Below are 18,404 nucleotides of genomic sequence, written 5' to 3' on the forward strand. Positions count from 1 at the left end.
CCTGTCATCTGGATAGATTTCTCATCCAAGTGAGGAGAACAGACATTTTTGTTGTAAAATAACAGGCCAGATCACTAAGTAGCTGGGTTACAGGTCAGAAAATACAGGGAGAATAAACTGGCCACACACAAATGGGTACAACATTTAACTATCATATTTCATTCAGAACTGGCACTTTGTAGGACCCTACATTTCAAAGCGGGAACCGACTCAATTTCTGTGCAACATGTCACGTTCCAACACCCAAACCTGTACCCCAATCTATTTGAGGATGCATAATGTACAAATAACCCCTTTCATTTTCCAAAGCAGGGATGACAGAACGGCACCTACAGCTGAAAGCAGAAACCTGTAGGTCCCCACTAGACACAGACACCCACATCTTGCCAGGGATGCTCTATGCAGCACGGGTGCACTGCTCCTGTATCGTGAATTCTCTTAATGAAATCCAGTGTGGCACTGTTGGCACAACTGCAGCTTGAGCTCACCCCACAAGTTTACCGGCTAATTAATAAGCGATCAAAACACCATCAGCATGTGTGTGTTTACACTCGCTCATAAATCATCCTTCGTGTTTCACTCTGCTGCGCATTCCACTCATGGAGTTCACAGCTTCCACATATGTGAACGTTATGGCGCATATGTAATGTTTTAGAAACTAATAGCTGAGCTTGTGCGACCCTACAGGCAGCAGATAAACCTGGCAGTGTTAGGTTTATGGTTGGACTCAATGATCTTAAAGGTCTTTTCCGACCTAAATAATTCTGATTCTACGACTTTGCTTCCATTCTGGACGTACAATGATTACTGTTGAATGCTACATCCAGACAATCTTAGGATACAGGAAAGAAACTTACAGAAAATGAGAAAACTGGAAGGGGAAAATGATGAGGGAGACACAGCTGCTGCATACTGGTGTCTGCTCAACAGTGCTGCTGGTGAAAAACTCTGCAATAGAAACTGGTTGATGACACTTACGAAGTTTTTCCCTCTTAACCATAACCAACACCCTCTCTAACCTGTCATGCCACAATGTTTAAACTTTCATGCCGTGAATGGAAGTCTGTCAGTTCTCACACCTTGGCCACACCTTCACTTCTACGGGTCATTTACTACTCTTCCAGAGAAAAGAGGGAGATAAAAGAAAGAGTAATTGAATCATTAATTCCTTCACATGTGAAGCATTTGTGATGCTGAGAATAACTGGGGGAAAGTAGAAATCAGCAAAAAAGAGAGCTAACAGGGTCATGTTTTAGAAAAAAGGCTCACATAACTGATGCTAAGATGACAGGATCGGCAAGAATTTCAGCGAAACTCTTACACAGAGGTGTGGAAGGGCAAGAGGATGGACAGTCTACCTGCAATACCTTTACCACACAGATGCTCTAGCTCTAAGAGCAACTTAAGTCCACAGTCACATGCTCTAGAGCCAGCCCGCTAGGTGAGATTCATATAATCTAGCATTAGATATTTATGATATAGAGGTCTACAGCTGAGTTAGTCATCCAAGGCGCTCTTTACAGTTGATTAAGAGAAATCATTATTTCATTTGGGATCAAGTTTCGTAGAATTATAGAATTATTCAGGTGGATGGGGACCTCAGGAGCTCTCCAGTCCAATCTCCTGCTCAAAGCAGGTTCAATACAAGTGCAGACCAGATTGCTCAAGGCTTTATCTAGTTGTATCTTGAAAATCTCTAAAGATGGAGACTGCGTAACTTCCTGGGCAGCCTCTTCCAGAGTGTGACTGTTTTCATGATGAAAAAGGTTTTCTTTATATCCAGCCAGAACCTCTCTTGCTTCAATCTCCTCACATTTTTTCTCATCCTCCTACCATACGCTTTAGTCAAGAGCCTGGATCCATCATCTTGACAGTCTCCTCTTAGGCACTGCCAGGCAGTGTTACGTCCCTCAAAGCTATCCCTTCTCGAGGCTGAACCAACCCAGCTCCTTCAGGCTTTCTTCACAGGACAAGTGCTCCAGCCACCAACTACCATGTTGGCCCTCTGCTAAACTAGCTGCAGTTTGTCAGCATCTTCCTTGCCCCCTTTGGGGGAGGGCCCAAAACTAGACACACTGTGTGGTCTGGATGGAGGAGGATAATCACTGTTACCTGCTGGCTATGTTCTTGTCATTACAGCCTGACAAGCCATTGCCTTCCCTAATGCCAGGGCATACTGCTGGCTCATCTTCAGCTTGCTGCCTACTAACATCCCCCAGGACCTTTTCAACAGAGCTGCTACCCAGCCAGGCAGTCCCCAGCCTGGATTAGTGAAAAGGCCTCTCCCTTCCCAGAGGCAGGACATTTGTCCTCATGGAATTTCAAAAAGCTCCTGCTGGCACATTCTTCCTGCCCGCCCAGGTCCCTCTGGACAGCAGCCCAGTTAGTTCTGAAGCACATCAACTAAAGCCCTGAGTATGCGATTGTCCGCAAATTTGACAAAACCAAGCCCTGTTGCCTTCTCTGCATCATTGATAAAAGTTGTTAAACACACCAGGTCCCAGGAGAGATCTTTGTAGTATTCCACTTGTTACTCCAGGTAAAGTGTGACCTATTAACCATGACCCTCTGAGCCTAGCCATGCAACCAATTTTAACCTATCTAGTTGTCCTCCCATCTAGGCTGCAGGGTCCTAATTTGGACACAAAAATATTGTGGGAACCTTGACGAATTCACTCAAAATGACATCTACTGCTTTCTCTCCATCCACAAATCCAGTCATTTTATCACAGAAGACAATCTGTTTTGTCAAGTATGATTTTTTCTTATTAAATCCATTCCGACTGTTCCAAATCACTCGTTCTTCATGTGTAAATGTGTTCCAAGTGGACTTACTCAATGATCTACTCAGGCATGAAGTGAGGCTGTCCACCCCATAGGTCCCTGGATTGTCCCTTTGGCCTTTTTTTAAAGATGGCTGCAACCTTTGCCTTTTGCAAGTGTTGGAAACTTTGTCTGATCTCTGTGACCTTTCAAAGATGACCAAGAGTGGCCGCATTATGACATCAGCATCCTTGGATGTAGACCATTTAGTCTCAGGAACTCAACCAACCCCTGTCTTGATCTTCATCCACTGCTGCTAGTCCTGCAACTGCTTGAACTTCGTCTCTAAGTTTGGGGGCCTGGAAGACTGTGTTAGTGCAGACTAAAGCAAAGGAGGCACAGAGTATCTCAGTTTTATCTAGTTTTGCTGTCACTAAATCCCCCACTTCAATCCATCTGATCTCTTTCACTCATCTGATGTAGGATGAGATGGATCACAACACAAATCCTGTCGACTATATTGGCCTAGGCCTAGACCTCCACTGATGATAACAGTACTTCTGGATGACAACTCATATGCAGATACCTGCAGGGCAGATGCCTACATTTATTCATGTGAACTTTACCTCACCCATCGACAAAGACCAACCATCTAAAGCTTCAGATGGTGAGTTGGTCTTTCCAGTTTCCACTGTTTCTTATGCAAGGTATTTCCTGATTCTGATGCATTTGTATTCTCTTTGTATTCTTGTATTTGGTAATCTCTTGTTCAACAAGTTTTAGCTCCTGGAACTTACACAAGCTTACACTAAAAACGTCTTTAGGAATTCCAAACATTAGTTCATTTGCAACAGGGCAGTAAGGAATGTCAATAAACCAAACCATTTTAATTTTGCTGTTTGTGGTATCATTCCTCAATCTCCACTGTTAACTGACATAACTTCACTCTTAAAGAAAAGGCTCTAAACGTAAAGGTTATAATCACTGTCCTTCCTCTGAAAATGTTCCATTACCACTGCATTTTTTATTAAGGTATCCTACTGTGCACAAAAAGCTATTTTCACTGGGTTGTATAAATATTTGATGTAGCTCAGCTGACAAAAAGCTATTTTGATGTTCTTGCTTCTGATTTACAAGAAATATACAGGAAAAGATTTCCTACTTTACCATGACAGCTTTCCTAATGGGCAACAATTTTCCCCGTTGCCTTTGAACTATAAATCCCCCTTATCTAGGAAACTAACCTTTAGGCTGCTCTTGCTCTCTATGAGAAAAACTAGGTATCTGTGGCTTCATGTGGCATGTGACCTGAATGTTGGCCTTTGCTTCATATTTGTATTCCTCCCTTCTCCTGAATATTTTCGCCTTCAGTATACACAGAGAAAATAATTCCATATGGATGACAAAAATCCCAGCCACTTCAGTGACTATAACCGGTCAAATGCATCACTGGCTCGCCTTTGTCAGAGGCAGTGCGAATGTAACAGAGACAATCAATCTGACCCTCTAAAAACCTGTCTACTTTCCTCTTCCAAGCAACACACATTTTCTTTCATTTGCTTTAAGTACTGTCAATGTTTTCTGGATGGTTGGCTGGCTGGCTTTTTGTAAGTTTGAAAGGTGGGAAATTCACAGGCAGAAGGGTGAAAACAAATACAAGAATGCCAGGCGTTTAAAGACCTGCAGTTCAGAACAACTAAAGATGAGCAGGTGTGTGATTACTCCGTTAAGGCATCAAAATACAACCCTAGCTTTGACTCTTCCTCCCTTCTCACACTGCTGATTGGAGACTCACTGTCATAGGAAAGGAGACCCCACCTGTTACACCCCACTTCTCACTAGAACAGGGCAAGGGTGAATTCTTATGATCACTTTAGATCACGACGCAGCATCAGCTTACACCTGGGACTACAGGCAGTATTAGCAATGACATGAGTTGGATGAAAAACATCAGCAAGCAACCGAACTCCCAATTTAAATAACTCTTATTTGTCAACATAAGAACATTCAAGGACCAAGTAAGCTGCTGTTTCTAACTTAGTAGTGAAATCTGAACACGTTTAATATACAGTGTAACTCCGTGTGGTTTACATATTGTAATTTGCAATTGTGTTATATTTTTGTTTATAATTATCTGTACAATAAGCAAAAAGAAACAATTGTTATCAGTGAACTTTAAAACTCTTTTGAAGTCTAATTATTAAACTGTTGGCAGAAGGAAGAAACAGATTTATGACTATTGACAATCTGGAAATCTTCACTTCATTGGGCATTCCAAGGACAACGGGGAAAAGAAGAAGATAATAACCCTGCTTTTAAGTCTAATAAGCAAAATAATGAATTCATACTTTAAGCCAAAGAGAAAACCAGCCCCCAGTACAAAGAAATGAGATAGAACCAATTAAAGAAAGTATGCTAATATTACCTTAATTTGGAAGAGGATTAATCAGAGAATAAGCCAGCTATGAAGAGCTGGTCAGGCTGTCGTAAGAGACAAGAAAAAAGTAAGGAGCTGGGAAGCCCTCAGACCCCTCTTTCTCCCCTCCTCCCTACCCTGGGTTCTTTCATGCTGGTTGGCATATGAGTGAAAAAGCTGTTCCGTTTTTCTGCAGCATAGGAAAAATTTAGAATTTAAATCATAAACATTCAACTGCAACTGACAGCAACTTACAGATGTTCTTAGCAAATGTTCTTCTGATAACATGGGCATGTTCACAGTGCTTTAATGTAACTGTTCTAATTAATACGTTTTTAGAAACCGTAAGACTGAGCTTTTTGACTTCTAAACCTGTTCTTCCTGTAACTGTAAAATGCTAACAAAAATATTCATCAATTATTCACCTTCAATCTTTAATCTAACTTAATCCAGAACCTCTCCACTTTTACATAATTTGTTGTCCTGTTTTGTGTTGAAAATTTACTGTTGTCATTCAAGTCTACTTTATCTGCGTCTGCAGGCAGTTATCCAGCTCTCCTCACTCTGTATCCAAGTACATGAACTTCCCCCAGGACTCTTGTTATGTAAATGAACTTTAGAAGTTTAAATAACAGAAAAATGCTGTGTTTAAAGCATTTTAGTATGCGCTGATAAGCAGTTTTTATTAAAGAAAACACTGAACCTGATACAGCCAATTAGGTTTGCCTCTACAATTTGCAATTTGTACACATAAAGTAAGTGACCATTTGTTTTTAAGCAAGTTAACTAGCAATTACAAGGCTTTCCAGGAAGCCATGTGAAAGCATTCCATCAGCTGAACTTTAGAACTTCCTTTTTTGCTACTACCGGCTTGCAAAATGAAAAATTAGGATTGCCTGTTAATTTCCTGATTGACTTTTACCAGAACCAACTCATATTACTGTGTTTTATCGTGGGTCTTGGAATTCTGACCAGCAGCAAAACAGGAAGAAGATGCTGCAGAAGCAGTTCCCCTACAATTTTGAGGCACAAACCCATGAATCTTAGCAGCAGTCCCCAATCTATGGGTAACCACATTCCTTTTGAAGAATGCAAAACAAACCAAAATTAGGTGAAAGATTCAGCCATAAGCACTTTAACCATGAAGTATACTAGTCATGTAATTGTCCAGTAAAATTAATCTGGCTATAACTTCAACATTTTTATGCTCAAGTACTTCCCTTGGTTTGTTCTCTTGGTCCCTTTATTATGTCTCTCCGATCTCTACTTTGAACCAAAGCCTTTCTTTGAACAGCAGCCCTATCTTCAAAGCCGTAGCGGCCACGGGTGTAGTACAGGCTGGCTATGGCATTAAGCTGGACTCTGTCACATTTTTACAACCTGCAAAAATCTGTTTTTTTAAACTTCTCCTCCTAAAGTAAGATCAACATTTATCCATCACTCCAATGAACACATTAGCTAGGATGAAACAAACATAGAGGACAATTCTGTAAAACACTGTGCCATTGAGGTGGAAACGGTCTCTGCAAAAACTGGAAGTAACTGACTACATGTTGGCCAGATGAAACTGGAGGGTCCTTACGCTGACCTGTAATCAGACCCAGATGCCGTGTGTGGCCAGACAGCCAAGAGGAAAGCCACTCTTTCATTTACGTCATCTGCTTTACAATCTTATTAGCTTAATTCATTTTACTTGGTACTGTTTATTAACTCTGTCTATTTCTGCAATTACAGGATCATCTCTAGTATGTTTATAAAATACATGATCTATTTTCCTTATTCAAATGCCAAAATATTTCCCGTGCTTTCATTCCATTTCACTGAAACAGGCTGATCCAAAACAAATCTGCCCCAAGCCTATATTAAAGCACCTCCCGAATGTCTTCTCTTCAAAGATAATGACCTCTATTAGAGGAGAAAGGAAAATAATCACAGCATAATGCTTTCTGTAATTTCCATACCATTTACCATTCCAAGGCTGAAGACGGCATTTACCAAGGAGCCTCCTTTCCTGAAGTGATCTGTCATGTGCTCCAGCCAATTTGCTTCTAAGCTGTTGACAGTCTGCCCATTCCTGGAGATCCTCATAGGGATAGTCACCGTATAATACTGGCTGCATCTTTGTGGGGTTTTTGGCTTGTTGAAGAGAGCAAAGATCTCTGCTTCTACCAAAAAGTAAAAAAGGAGTAATGCAACAACCATATCATAATATTTCAGCTAAAACAATGTAAAACCCCTGTTTGCCCTTGCCCGATTACACTGTGCCACTGCAAAAAATACTTTGGGATGCGGTCACCTCCTTAATAGGTTTCTGCGGTGTCCAGCACAGTAGTCCCAAACCCCAATATGTTATTTTGATTGCTGTTACAATATTTGTTACTAATAAAGGACTGAATCTTGACAATAAAACATTTAAAGACAGTAATACCTCAAGTACTAATGCACAACCCCTCACTGGAGTTATCAGTGTAAGCCACAATAGGAAAACACTCTCCACACGGTGTTTTAAGTACTGTAGCAGTCACAAAATCACTAAAAATTAATGCACAGAGTACCTTTATTTTTCCTCCCGATTGAACTGTTAACAGAGCTGTGACACTGAGGACAGTTCAAATACAAAATCTTACTGCAAATTTAGGAGGAACTGCAATCTATAGTTCATGGCCATTAAACAAAAGTATTAAATAACTTGGTTTTGATAACACAATGGCATGGAACCAGCAAGCAGTAGTCTCATCTAAAGAAAATGCAATGAATCACTAATGTAGAGAAGACACTTGCTGGTTTGTTGGTTTACTCTGGGTCTGAGCCAAGGTGAGACATGAACACGACAGCAAATGAATTTTGAAAGTGGAATTGTGAAGGCTCTTACAAATGAGAACATTTTCTAGACTCTGCTCCCCTTCTCCTCTAGTGTATCATAGCAGTAGTTAATGTATACTTACCGTCACAAAAAAAGACATTGTTGACAGCAAAACTGAGCTTTCACAGCCTTAAATTGGAAGAAAGTTTAAGTGCAGATACACTTTCCAAATTCTCAGAAGGGTACAACCATCAATAAAATTACTGATAAACATTTTTTGGACATTTTACTTATTAATGGACATGGAAATCAATGTAAAATTTCTAATGACTTCCAAACGACAAAAATTCTCCCAGAAGAAATTAATATAAAAGGTAAAGACCTTATAGGAAATTCATTCATTCAATAAGCTCCTCTTGTTTCCAAGTTATTATGTTCTAACCTCAAGTATTAAAGAAAGAGATGTTAAGAGAAATGTTAAGATTGCTTTCTGACAAGACATCACTGAGCAAGGAGGAGTGTGTAAACTGAAAAAATGAGTAGAAGGGAGATGCTCAGAGACAGGCTGGCAGCACTTGAAGAAGAGAGCAGGAAGCTCACGATATAACCAAACATGAACAAGAGACCTCAGACATGAACCATGATTCAAATGGAGTAAAAAGGAATGAATTGTTAACATTAATCTTCTTGCTGATATCATAATTATGTTCTTTCTAAACAAGTGGTTAATCTCAGAAGAGCACACGTAGAAAACTTTTAAGATCATTTTGATTCTGACCCTCAAAAGACACTCACATTGGAAATTAAGATCTTTCTGGTGCCTATTAAGACATTATACTAACAACAGCAAATAATGGAGCTGAAAATCCATAGGTCGAGGAGAATCTGGATTTGACACTGGCCTGTAGACGACATACGTTTAAGACGTGTGGGACTCTGAGTGGTTGACTTGATTTGTCACCATTACCGAGTGTACACTACGCCAGCCCTAACCACTCTTCAAGTCACTGCTGACAACAGACTTCACCAATGAGTCCAACTGCTCACGCATGGACCTTCAGCTGGGTTCTAGGTAACACAGCACTTTTGGACATACCAGTGGAATGCCTGTGCCTTGTTCACAGGCAAATAATTGTCAACACTGGTTTGAAAAGCCCTTTAACGAAAGGGAAATCAAACGCGCACTACAGAATATTAGAAAAAATATGAAGAAGCATAAAAAGAACACTTGAATAGTATAAAAGCTAAAATAAAGAACAAACTTAAGATTCCACAAATAGTAAGAAATATTACCTTTTTTTTTTTTTTTTTTTTGAAGTTTTATGTAGGGAAGGAGTTCAAGAGTGGTAACTTCCTACGGACTAAGTAGGCTAACTGGAAGAAAAAAAAACCCAAAGCCAACAAAAAAACCCTGATGCTTTCCATCTTCATGTTCCAGAGGAAGGATGGAGAACTGGTGCCAAAGACTGAAATACATTTTCCATAGGAGGAAAAGGGAGTGCTGTAATAACAAAAATTCATACAAGAGCAATAAAGAAATCAGCAATGTTGTACAGGCAATAGACTTGGGAAAATCCTCCTATTGGTGAGCTGTTGCATAAAACTGCCTTCCCAGACCTTCAGTCTTGGAAAGTATTTGCATAACTCACCATTTTAAATAAATGTATGAGAAATGAAACAAAAAAGCACTCTAAGACAGACAGATAAATAAGGAATCTAAATGCATTTTTAAAATAAACCCTCTTATCTGGCAAATCAGCAGCTGCCATAAAATCCTGGGCGGTTACAGACAGAAGTTGGGAAGATTGGAGGTGAATAGCTTCGTATTGCACAGGAATGTTAAGAACGTGGTTACTTGCAGCAAAAGATTTTCACTGTTCAGTATGGAGAAGAACATCAAAAAGATGCTTAAACTCGCTAGGTTAACTCTCTAAAGACAGCATATATAAAAGAGAAAGAACTGGTCTGATGAGACTTGTAGATAACCGATTTAGAATTATAAAACTAAGAGGTTTATAATGTGTAAGATTCTAGTGTAAACCAGAACAATTATCCAAATAGCAGCTATACTTTGAATGAAACTGAGTGCTCCCTTGTCCAACACAAACTGAAGAAAGCACGGTGAAAGGTTACTAGAGCACGATCCAAATTTGATGGCAAAAAGCTAATTACACCAAAATGCAACGGAAACCAAGACAATAGCCCAAGGAGGCTACAATGCAAAGTCATTCTTGGTCCTATATACAAAATCCCCAAAGGGGGAGGATTGTTTAACTGCATCCATCAAGACATAAATAATAGGAATAAATTAAAGTCAAGGACAGTACCAGCCAAAAAAATTCCATCTACATTCTTCTTACATAGGTTTGTAGCTTGTAAGGAAAGTAAGCAAGCAGTAAGAGAAATAAGTGTACATGTAGTTTTCTAGGGTAAAAGAAAATATAGGAAAGAAAAATATTTTGAGATTTAAACTGGACATGGGGCAAGAATATTTTTTCCTGATGACTTTTCATGTTCTAAATTATTCTGTCCTCCATCCTGTTCTGAACTATGATTCCTCCTACTGAAGTAACCTCAGAGCAACAAGCATCTTAATTTGGAGACCTCAGCTGAGACTTTTGTTTTTGATGGTATAAAATGACATTTAAAAGTGGAAAGCATGCTTGAGGAGAAATATGTCAAAGTAATGAAAGAAAGAAAGAAAATATAAAGAATAATCTTACAAAAAAATAAGAATTGGAAGGCAAATCATTAGGAGCACCAATAGCAAGAGGACCTTTATAATGAAGCGGCAAACATGAGCCATCACAAAAATAACTGCTGCTTTCCTGCGATCACAATTCTTACTGTAGCATTGACCCCAGCCTGCCTGTAGGATACTAGGAGACTTCAGAGTCCAGATCACATACATTCTTGCTGTTCCTGATGTGGTTTAATTTCAGCTATCTGTTCACCTACTACAAAGGGGCTAACTCTGATAAGGCTTTACGTCTTCTTCCTTCTATCGCTGCAAAACTTTCTCAGGCGGTTTAGCAGGGCTTTTTATTCAAACAGACAAAAAGGATACAAAGATCAAGAGCTCTCAGGGTATCACAACAAATACAGAAATGAACCAATTCAGCTGAACAGCAGACAACAATCAGTCATTACTCTCAGGCATACAAATGGGCCATAACAAAGTTGCACCTGCTTCTATCACCTCTTCACTTGCCATCTGACAACGCTCAGTCATTGTGAGCTGTGTAACCATGCTGAAATCGGGTTAAGTGGCTCACTTGGGGCATCTTTTCTTTGCTATTACAGCAGTAAGGTCCTCCCCACATCCTCACCCCCCAAAGGAGCTAGGAACGTAATTTGAGGCAATTTTAACCTGGCTTTTATGTATGAGAGGTCACTACAATACTTACTGCCAGTAAGAGGTTTTAAGCATCGTGCTGGTGTTTCATTCGCCGCCAGTCCATTTGGCTTGTCTGCTGCTTCTCTTACACTTGTGTTCGCATGTTGAATCTGCTCATTTCCCTTCGCAGGCGTGAGATTCAGCTCTTCGGTAGCCTGTCCTTCACCCTGCCAGCCCTCCCTGGATGTGGCACATCGGTCAGCGCTTTCCTCACTCAGTGCTGGAGTATCGCATCCATTAACGTCATCTATTTTCTCACCATCCAGTGAAGCATGATCCTCAGGGTAATTTGAAACACTTTTATTATCTCTTGATTCTACAGAGTTGTTACTGGCGGGTGTCAGGGAGGTGCTGACAAGACAGTTCTTTTGGGAATGGTACTGAGGTATAATTCCAACAAATTTCAAGCCTTGACTTGCAGCATCTTGAATCTACAAGTGGAAGATTAGATTTTTAACTGTCAAGTTGTCTTCGCTAAATAGAAATACAGAAAATAACGCCCTTCAAGGCAGCTAACATGTCATTTTGCTACTTTAGTCCACTACCACAAGAAATTGTCATGTTACATTTACATAAAAAGGTACAATTTAGAGAAGCAGGATGAAAAGTTCCCTAAACCATTGAAATAATGCGAAAGTGGAGAAAAAAAAGAGGGGGAAAAAAAGGGGGGGCACAGTGAAAATGCCTACATATTTCTTCACATGGGATAAAGTATCTGTTTGAAAAGTTTATTTATGCTAAATTACAAGAAGTGGTATTACTCACAAAAAGCTTTAGTATCACCCTTACGAAGTCAGGGACTTAATATTACATTTTCTGCTGTATTAGGTGTGTGATTACGACATTTATGCAAGGAAAAGGTTATTAATTCTCTCTGTTATATGCACCATTATAACAACAGTTGTTGCTTATCCTGTTTTGGATTGAGACACAAATGGCAAACTTTCACAGAATGAGTACATAGAAGTCAAGCTATTTTAATACATCACTTTTGGGAAGGTACAGAACTTGGAACAGAAAAAGGCACTGTGAGATGAGCTAAAAAGAAGAAAAATGGAAACTAAGGGGTGCTATTATTAATCCTTTACACTTTAGGTAAAGGAGGAAAACAAAGGAATCAAATCACAAAATATCCTAAGGAAAAAAACTGGGCTAGTAGTAATGACAATTAGATAAAGCCAGAATTAACTAAGGAAGGTTTGAGATGAAGCAGAAAGAGAAATCTCTTTTAAGCAGACTGAGCACTATGGATGCACCATCCATTTGAGTCACCAGCCTCACACCCCTCAAACCCAGGAGAAGTTGCAGTGAAATCCAGACTTCTGTGAAAACACATGAGTGTCTCCCGATTCATTTATCAGAATCACCCACCAAAAAGGAAAGGCTTCCATGTAATGTATACTCTTCATATAACATAAAGTCTAAACACACATAACACTTTCAAAAAGAAATGCCTTGAAAATGGGGAAATTATTTCACTTCCCCTGCATACCATGTAATTCCAGAGAGTTAAGGTGTCTCTATTATTCTCTGAGGCTCAATTTTCAATAGCAAGTAAATAGAAATTTGTACAACTATTTTATTTTATTTTTTTTATTTCAGGTAAAGCTTATTTTTCTGCATCTTCCCTACCCAGAATGTATTTATTTATTTTTTTAAAAAGAATCATCTGCTTCCTGGTAACGTGGTTACTGTTCTGAACACATAAACCAACAGATGATACCTGATCTACAACAAGCACTTCCTTTTCCAAACCACTATTACATTTTCCATGTTAAATTAACTCTTGATTTTGTGATCACAGGAATTTGAACAGAGCTCTCCAGGGAACAAGGCAATAGTTTTCACAGGTGTTTAGCCTGGCAAACAGGGGATGCTGACTTCAAGCTCATTACTAAAAAGGACAATAACCTCCAAATAAAAATACTACTAGCATTATTCTGATCAAATGAATTCTACAAAACATGTTATTAACTAGCTTGCTCAGAAAGGTTTAAAGTGAGTGTCACTGACAGATGCATTCATCATATGCCTAATGATCCTGACTCCTTGTTGTAACTTTAAAAATATTTTTTTATACAGTAAGTAACAGAGTTGCAAATTCAGTTCATCTCTCATCACTAATCTACAGACACACCACTACATTTGTTTAGTAGGTTGGAGGGCAGCTAATTATAGAAGTTTAACTAGTATGCAACTGTTAAGAGTTTGAGGATAGTACATATGTAGTGATTTTATTGGTCTTGGTCAATAAAGACTGCTGCTTGTCAATCTATAACAGACTCTCCCACGCTGTGATTTGGATGAGAACAGCTTTCACAGCTATTGTAGCGATGTTTTACAGTCTTGGCTCACTCAAAAAAATGTGTTTGTTCTACGGAATACCTGATGGCGAGGTTTTTCTTCTGAGACTCTTGTTCTCAGAATGGAAATAGGAGAAACTAAGGACTGAATGATAGTCTAAGGCGTATTAGCCTAATAGTTTAGCAGAAAGATTAGAAAGACTGTATCTTCAAAGCCCTTTCCCAACAAATTAATCCATAGCATGCAGAATACAAAATCTTACTTAAACCTATATTTCAAATTTTCCCTATTACATAAGACAGAACCAAGCATCTCATTTTTTTCAAGAAAGTCAATTTAGCAGGAAATATTACGTCAACAGTGCAAAGAACAGCAAAGTGATGTATCAGCAGACATAGTCCTGCCTTCCAACTTTCCACAAAACCATGAAGAGGCTAGCTGTTATAATAAATAAAGTAAAAAGCTTGCACATTTTCAAACTACAAACAAGGACAATTTGATTTTTCAGTATCCTGTTGAGAGCTTAAATTGTACAAAATTTTAGGTGCCTTCACAGCCAGAGTGAATTATGCCATCCAGTACACGTTCCCATTTCCTGTGTTTGAAAAATCAAATATCTGAATGATAAAACTCAAAATCCCAGCCTTAAAACAAGCCCAAACCTCAGCACCTAGACAGGTCGTGTCCAGAAGCTACACATGGCAAAAGGGCTGTTTCTACAAGCCACCTGTAGGTTTTGGACCCCTTGAAGTATCCTTGCTGATACACACAGACAGATCCTGTCTGCGTCAGCCTTTTGGGAAAATACCTTGGCAGATATGTGGTGTTGGTAATCAGCAAGAGAGAAATGCAGGGGAGAAAGCAGTGGTAAAGTTGAACTGAATGGGAAGAACGTGATGCTACTCTGACAGGGTCACCCGAAACGTATTTCAGATCAGAGAAATGCTACACAATCACTTGTCTTCATGTGCCAGTTTAGAGGACTAACAAGGGTACTAACAAAGGTCCTTGTCATACTACGCTGTACGACTAAATGAGAGGAAAAAGCATAAAAACCAGAACTACATCTCTACCACTTACTGCATGAGAAAAAAAGCTAGATTAAAAAGGCCCTTACATACTAATTTCAACTGTTTTACTGACCTTTTTTGTAGTTTAAACATGCTACATACTTTCTCTTTACATCTTGGGAAAATTTTAAAAGGGGAATTCCAATAATTATTTTTTTAAAAAAATGTTCTTTGATTCTTTCCCCAGACAGGAACAGAAACATTTTTATTGCCTCATAAAGTGCTGCTTGGATGATATCAACCACAAATACAAGAAAAGGTCTCCATCACAAAAGATGTCATTGTTCAACATCAGAAGCAGAATTTAACTCATTTATTTCAATCTGGATAAACTCCCAAGTGGGTACATCCAAATTCATTTATAACTGGCTTGCCACAAATTTGATTTACGCCAGTTTAAAAATAGAACCTGCTTAAAGACGGGGTGAAATTTCATAGGTACAGAGGGCTGAGGCAGTTAAAGAATTTAATGTCGTCCCTATAATTTGTCTGATTAGAAACCTGGCATTTTTCCTGAGGGGGAAAAAAGAAATGACAGATGTAGCCTTTGCTAACTGTGAAACAAATATCAAATCTCCCACTAAACTCTGGCAGGAATAAGGACAAGCCCTGTGTCCAACCCTGATGTCACTACCTTAATTGAATTTTAGCTGGGGCACTTGTGTTAACATTCTTAACATTTGTGGAGTGTTATTGTTTATTTCAGAACGGACTGAGCACTATTTTTATACCGCATTTGGAAAAAAGGAACCAGCAGCAGCACAAAGCGGTGTCAGAAAACATTATGTTGATGTTGCAAATCTATGCCCCATCTTTTTAAATACTTCTGGTTCTCTTGAAGGCTCCCTATCTAATTAGAAAATGGCTGACAATCTCATTTAAAGATCTTTAAAACCACACCGAATGATGAAATCCTCTTTTCTGGTGGGGTTTTTTTTTTTGTTTTTAAACTACAGGCCTCACAGCCATGAAAGACATGCAGAGATTCCAGGTTGAAAGCTCATTTTGAACAGCCACAGAGAGGTTTTCTTTTCAAATCTATTTAGAATAAAGACACTTGGCAAGTACATCATACAGTCCACGTCTTGTTTGTGATTCTGTGTTTCTTATTGCATTATCAGCTCTGTAATAACCTCCTGTTCATAGCAGGCATGAAGGCACCACTTATAAATACCGAAGTTCAAGGACAGAGATATCATGCTGAACAGAATCATGTACTTTTTGTCAGCTTCAGTAATTGCTTACAGGAAACTTCTGTACATTTCTTTCATGGGATGGCACACAGCAAATCAAACACTTCCCACGAGCTCAGGACAGTATTCCACCCACATCAATAAAATATGAGAAATAACATGCAGCAATTTAATAATGATGACCCCTCTTTCGGATAAGGGTTTTCAAACAATTGATTTAGTAAGACAAGTTTAGGAATTTCTCTTAACTCTTGTATGCCAGGAGCTGGACATTTTTGGGATGCATCCAGAGGAAAAGCCGTTTCTCTGATGTCATCAGAGCATTCCAGTTTATAGCAGTCCTAAACAGTCTCAAGCCTTACACTTCCTGATCACCTGGAAAAAACCCACCTTCAAAACGTAGGCATTAGGACTGAACATCTCATTAATAGGTTTGCTGTATGGCTCACGATATAACAAAATACTGAAAGAATGTTGTAGCAAACCAGCAAAGGGGACTGCTGCCAATATAAAAACAACAGAAAATTTACAGAGAGCACACACAGCAAAAATGTGCTTGGAGAAAGGACAACATTCTCTAGGAGCCCTGAACTGATGTTCCAATGGTCAGATGCATTTAGTTAGCTCTGCAGTAAACTAAGGGAAAGACTGCTACTTAGTCCTACCGACGGCCAAACATATGGCCTTTGAAACAATAGCTGGTTAATTTTGCTCAGAGCTATCTATTTAAACCAAGCAAAAACTTTCTTAGCCAATAAAAAGAAACGCTTGTCTGTCTGTTTATTTGGTTGTTTTTAAAAGAACAATCTTAGAGGCGTTAGATCTCCTAACGTGTACCCAAATAAGACCACTATTTTTCTACCTTCCTTTAGGATTCAAGCAAATTGCCTTTGACAACAGACACAGCACCACGGTTCTTCATGCAAAGAACATGATCCTGTGGTTTGAGGAGAACACTATGCACTACATGCCAGCAGTTGGAACTGGAAAAGGATGTTCAAGACTACAGTCTTCCAACTATGTCCTCCTTCATTAATATTTAGCGGTACATGTTTCATCACAAATATTGCGCACACCCCTTCTAGTTTTCCATTTCTGAAAACAGATGTTTAAAATTAAGACAGGCTTTTAGCTTGCTTCTGATACTTTCTGTAGGTCTCGCATGCCCCTTCCTGAGAAGACAGCTACAGTCAGCAAAAGTTTACTGCTTACTTTAAAACCAGCTAAGCTTAACCCGTGTTCTGAGGGAAGCGTTTAGGCCTTCTGAACAACTCAAAGCTTTTGTGACTTTGGCGTTTCTGCATCTCACACTACATTACCAAAAAAGGTAATTCTACTAATCAACCAGCAAAGGAGCAACTACTAATCACTTCTCTGTCCTATTACTCTGAGACTCTGTTTCACTGCTCGCAGATTTCCAAACCACGCAACCTTTCTGACAAGGATGCTCTGTCACTTAGGCCTGTACTTCCCATGCATTTTTTACTTTTTCCAGTTTACACTCACCAGTTCTGAATTTGAGATAGGTAAGTAGATACAAATGTAGCTTGTAGAAAGTCAAATCCAAGCCTGCATTTAGGCTTTCAAATTACCAAGTATTTTCACTGTCAATTACTTTAAAACAGCCATCAGGGATAAAACACTGGAGGGATGCCTTGGAAAATGCTACCATAATCCCAAACCAAAGAGTCATGCTTTAAGCGGTGCTGTTGACAGTGTTTGTATCAATACTTTCAATGAAAACCTTGACCAGACTTCTATCATTCAGAACTTTAGAGAAGACTACTACAATGAAGCAGACAGATCCAAAAGAAGATAACAGAGTTCAAAAAAAACCCCCAAAAGTCTAAAACCAAATCAGTTTCTTGAAGAAACAGATCTATGCTGACTTTCCATCTTTGCAGTACACAGACACAGCCCATTCAACACGACCATTGACTTGAGACTTTAAGCTCTTGTTGTATTTGTAGTAGAGCGCAACAAGTCACTGAACGCGGAAAAGAAAGCAAACTTTGCCGTTTTGTAACACACCCGTTGGTAGTAGCTTCTGCAAAAGGGAAATGAAAGCTACAAGGAGAATCACAGCAAAGCAAGTTGCTACTGCAACTTAACTGCTATGCTGAGTAAAATAGAAGAGAGGCTCTTAAGACAGTGCTGCAAGCTATATGTCTCCTGCTACTGCAGCCAAGGCAGGTACAAGAGCAACAACTTGAAAGTCCTTTTCAGCTTGCATTAGGTGTACAGTCATTCCTGAGAACAATATAACCATACTAAACATGTAGTGCAGCACCGTGCAAGTACATTCGTTCCTTTCAGCATATCTCACTAGATAACAGCTCATGATACCACACTGTCTCATCCTCTACAGTCTTGGGTGTGATGATTCTTCCCAAGTTATCTTATTTAAGCATCTGTTCCTTCACAGAACTGGCAAAGGGCAAACATTGCTGGACATAGG

General features: G+C 39.3%; 1 protein-coding gene across 2 annotated transcripts in view; it reads right to left on the reverse strand.

The window, feature by feature from the left end:
- The window catches only part of RFTN1 (raftlin, lipid raft linker 1), a 95,509-nt gene that overhangs the window by 19,175 nt on the left and 57,930 nt on the right, over nucleotides 1–18,404 (reverse strand). For both annotated transcript variants that reach the window (XM_055805670.1, XM_005234687.4), the window contains exons 5-6: nucleotides 11,390–11,810; nucleotides 7,141–7,344 (exon numbers count right to left, since the gene is read on the reverse strand). In XM_055805670.1, the coding sequence (XP_055661645.1) occupies nucleotides 7,141–7,344; nucleotides 11,390–11,810 (625 nt within the window). The remainder of the gene's footprint in view (nucleotides 1–7,140; nucleotides 7,345–11,389; nucleotides 11,811–18,404) is intronic.

Source organism: Falco peregrinus, chromosome 5 (assembly GCF_023634155.1).
Source record: "Falco peregrinus isolate bFalPer1 chromosome 5, bFalPer1.pri, whole genome shotgun sequence".
NCBI classification, from domain to species: domain Eukaryota; kingdom Metazoa; phylum Chordata; class Aves; order Falconiformes; family Falconidae; genus Falco; species Falco peregrinus.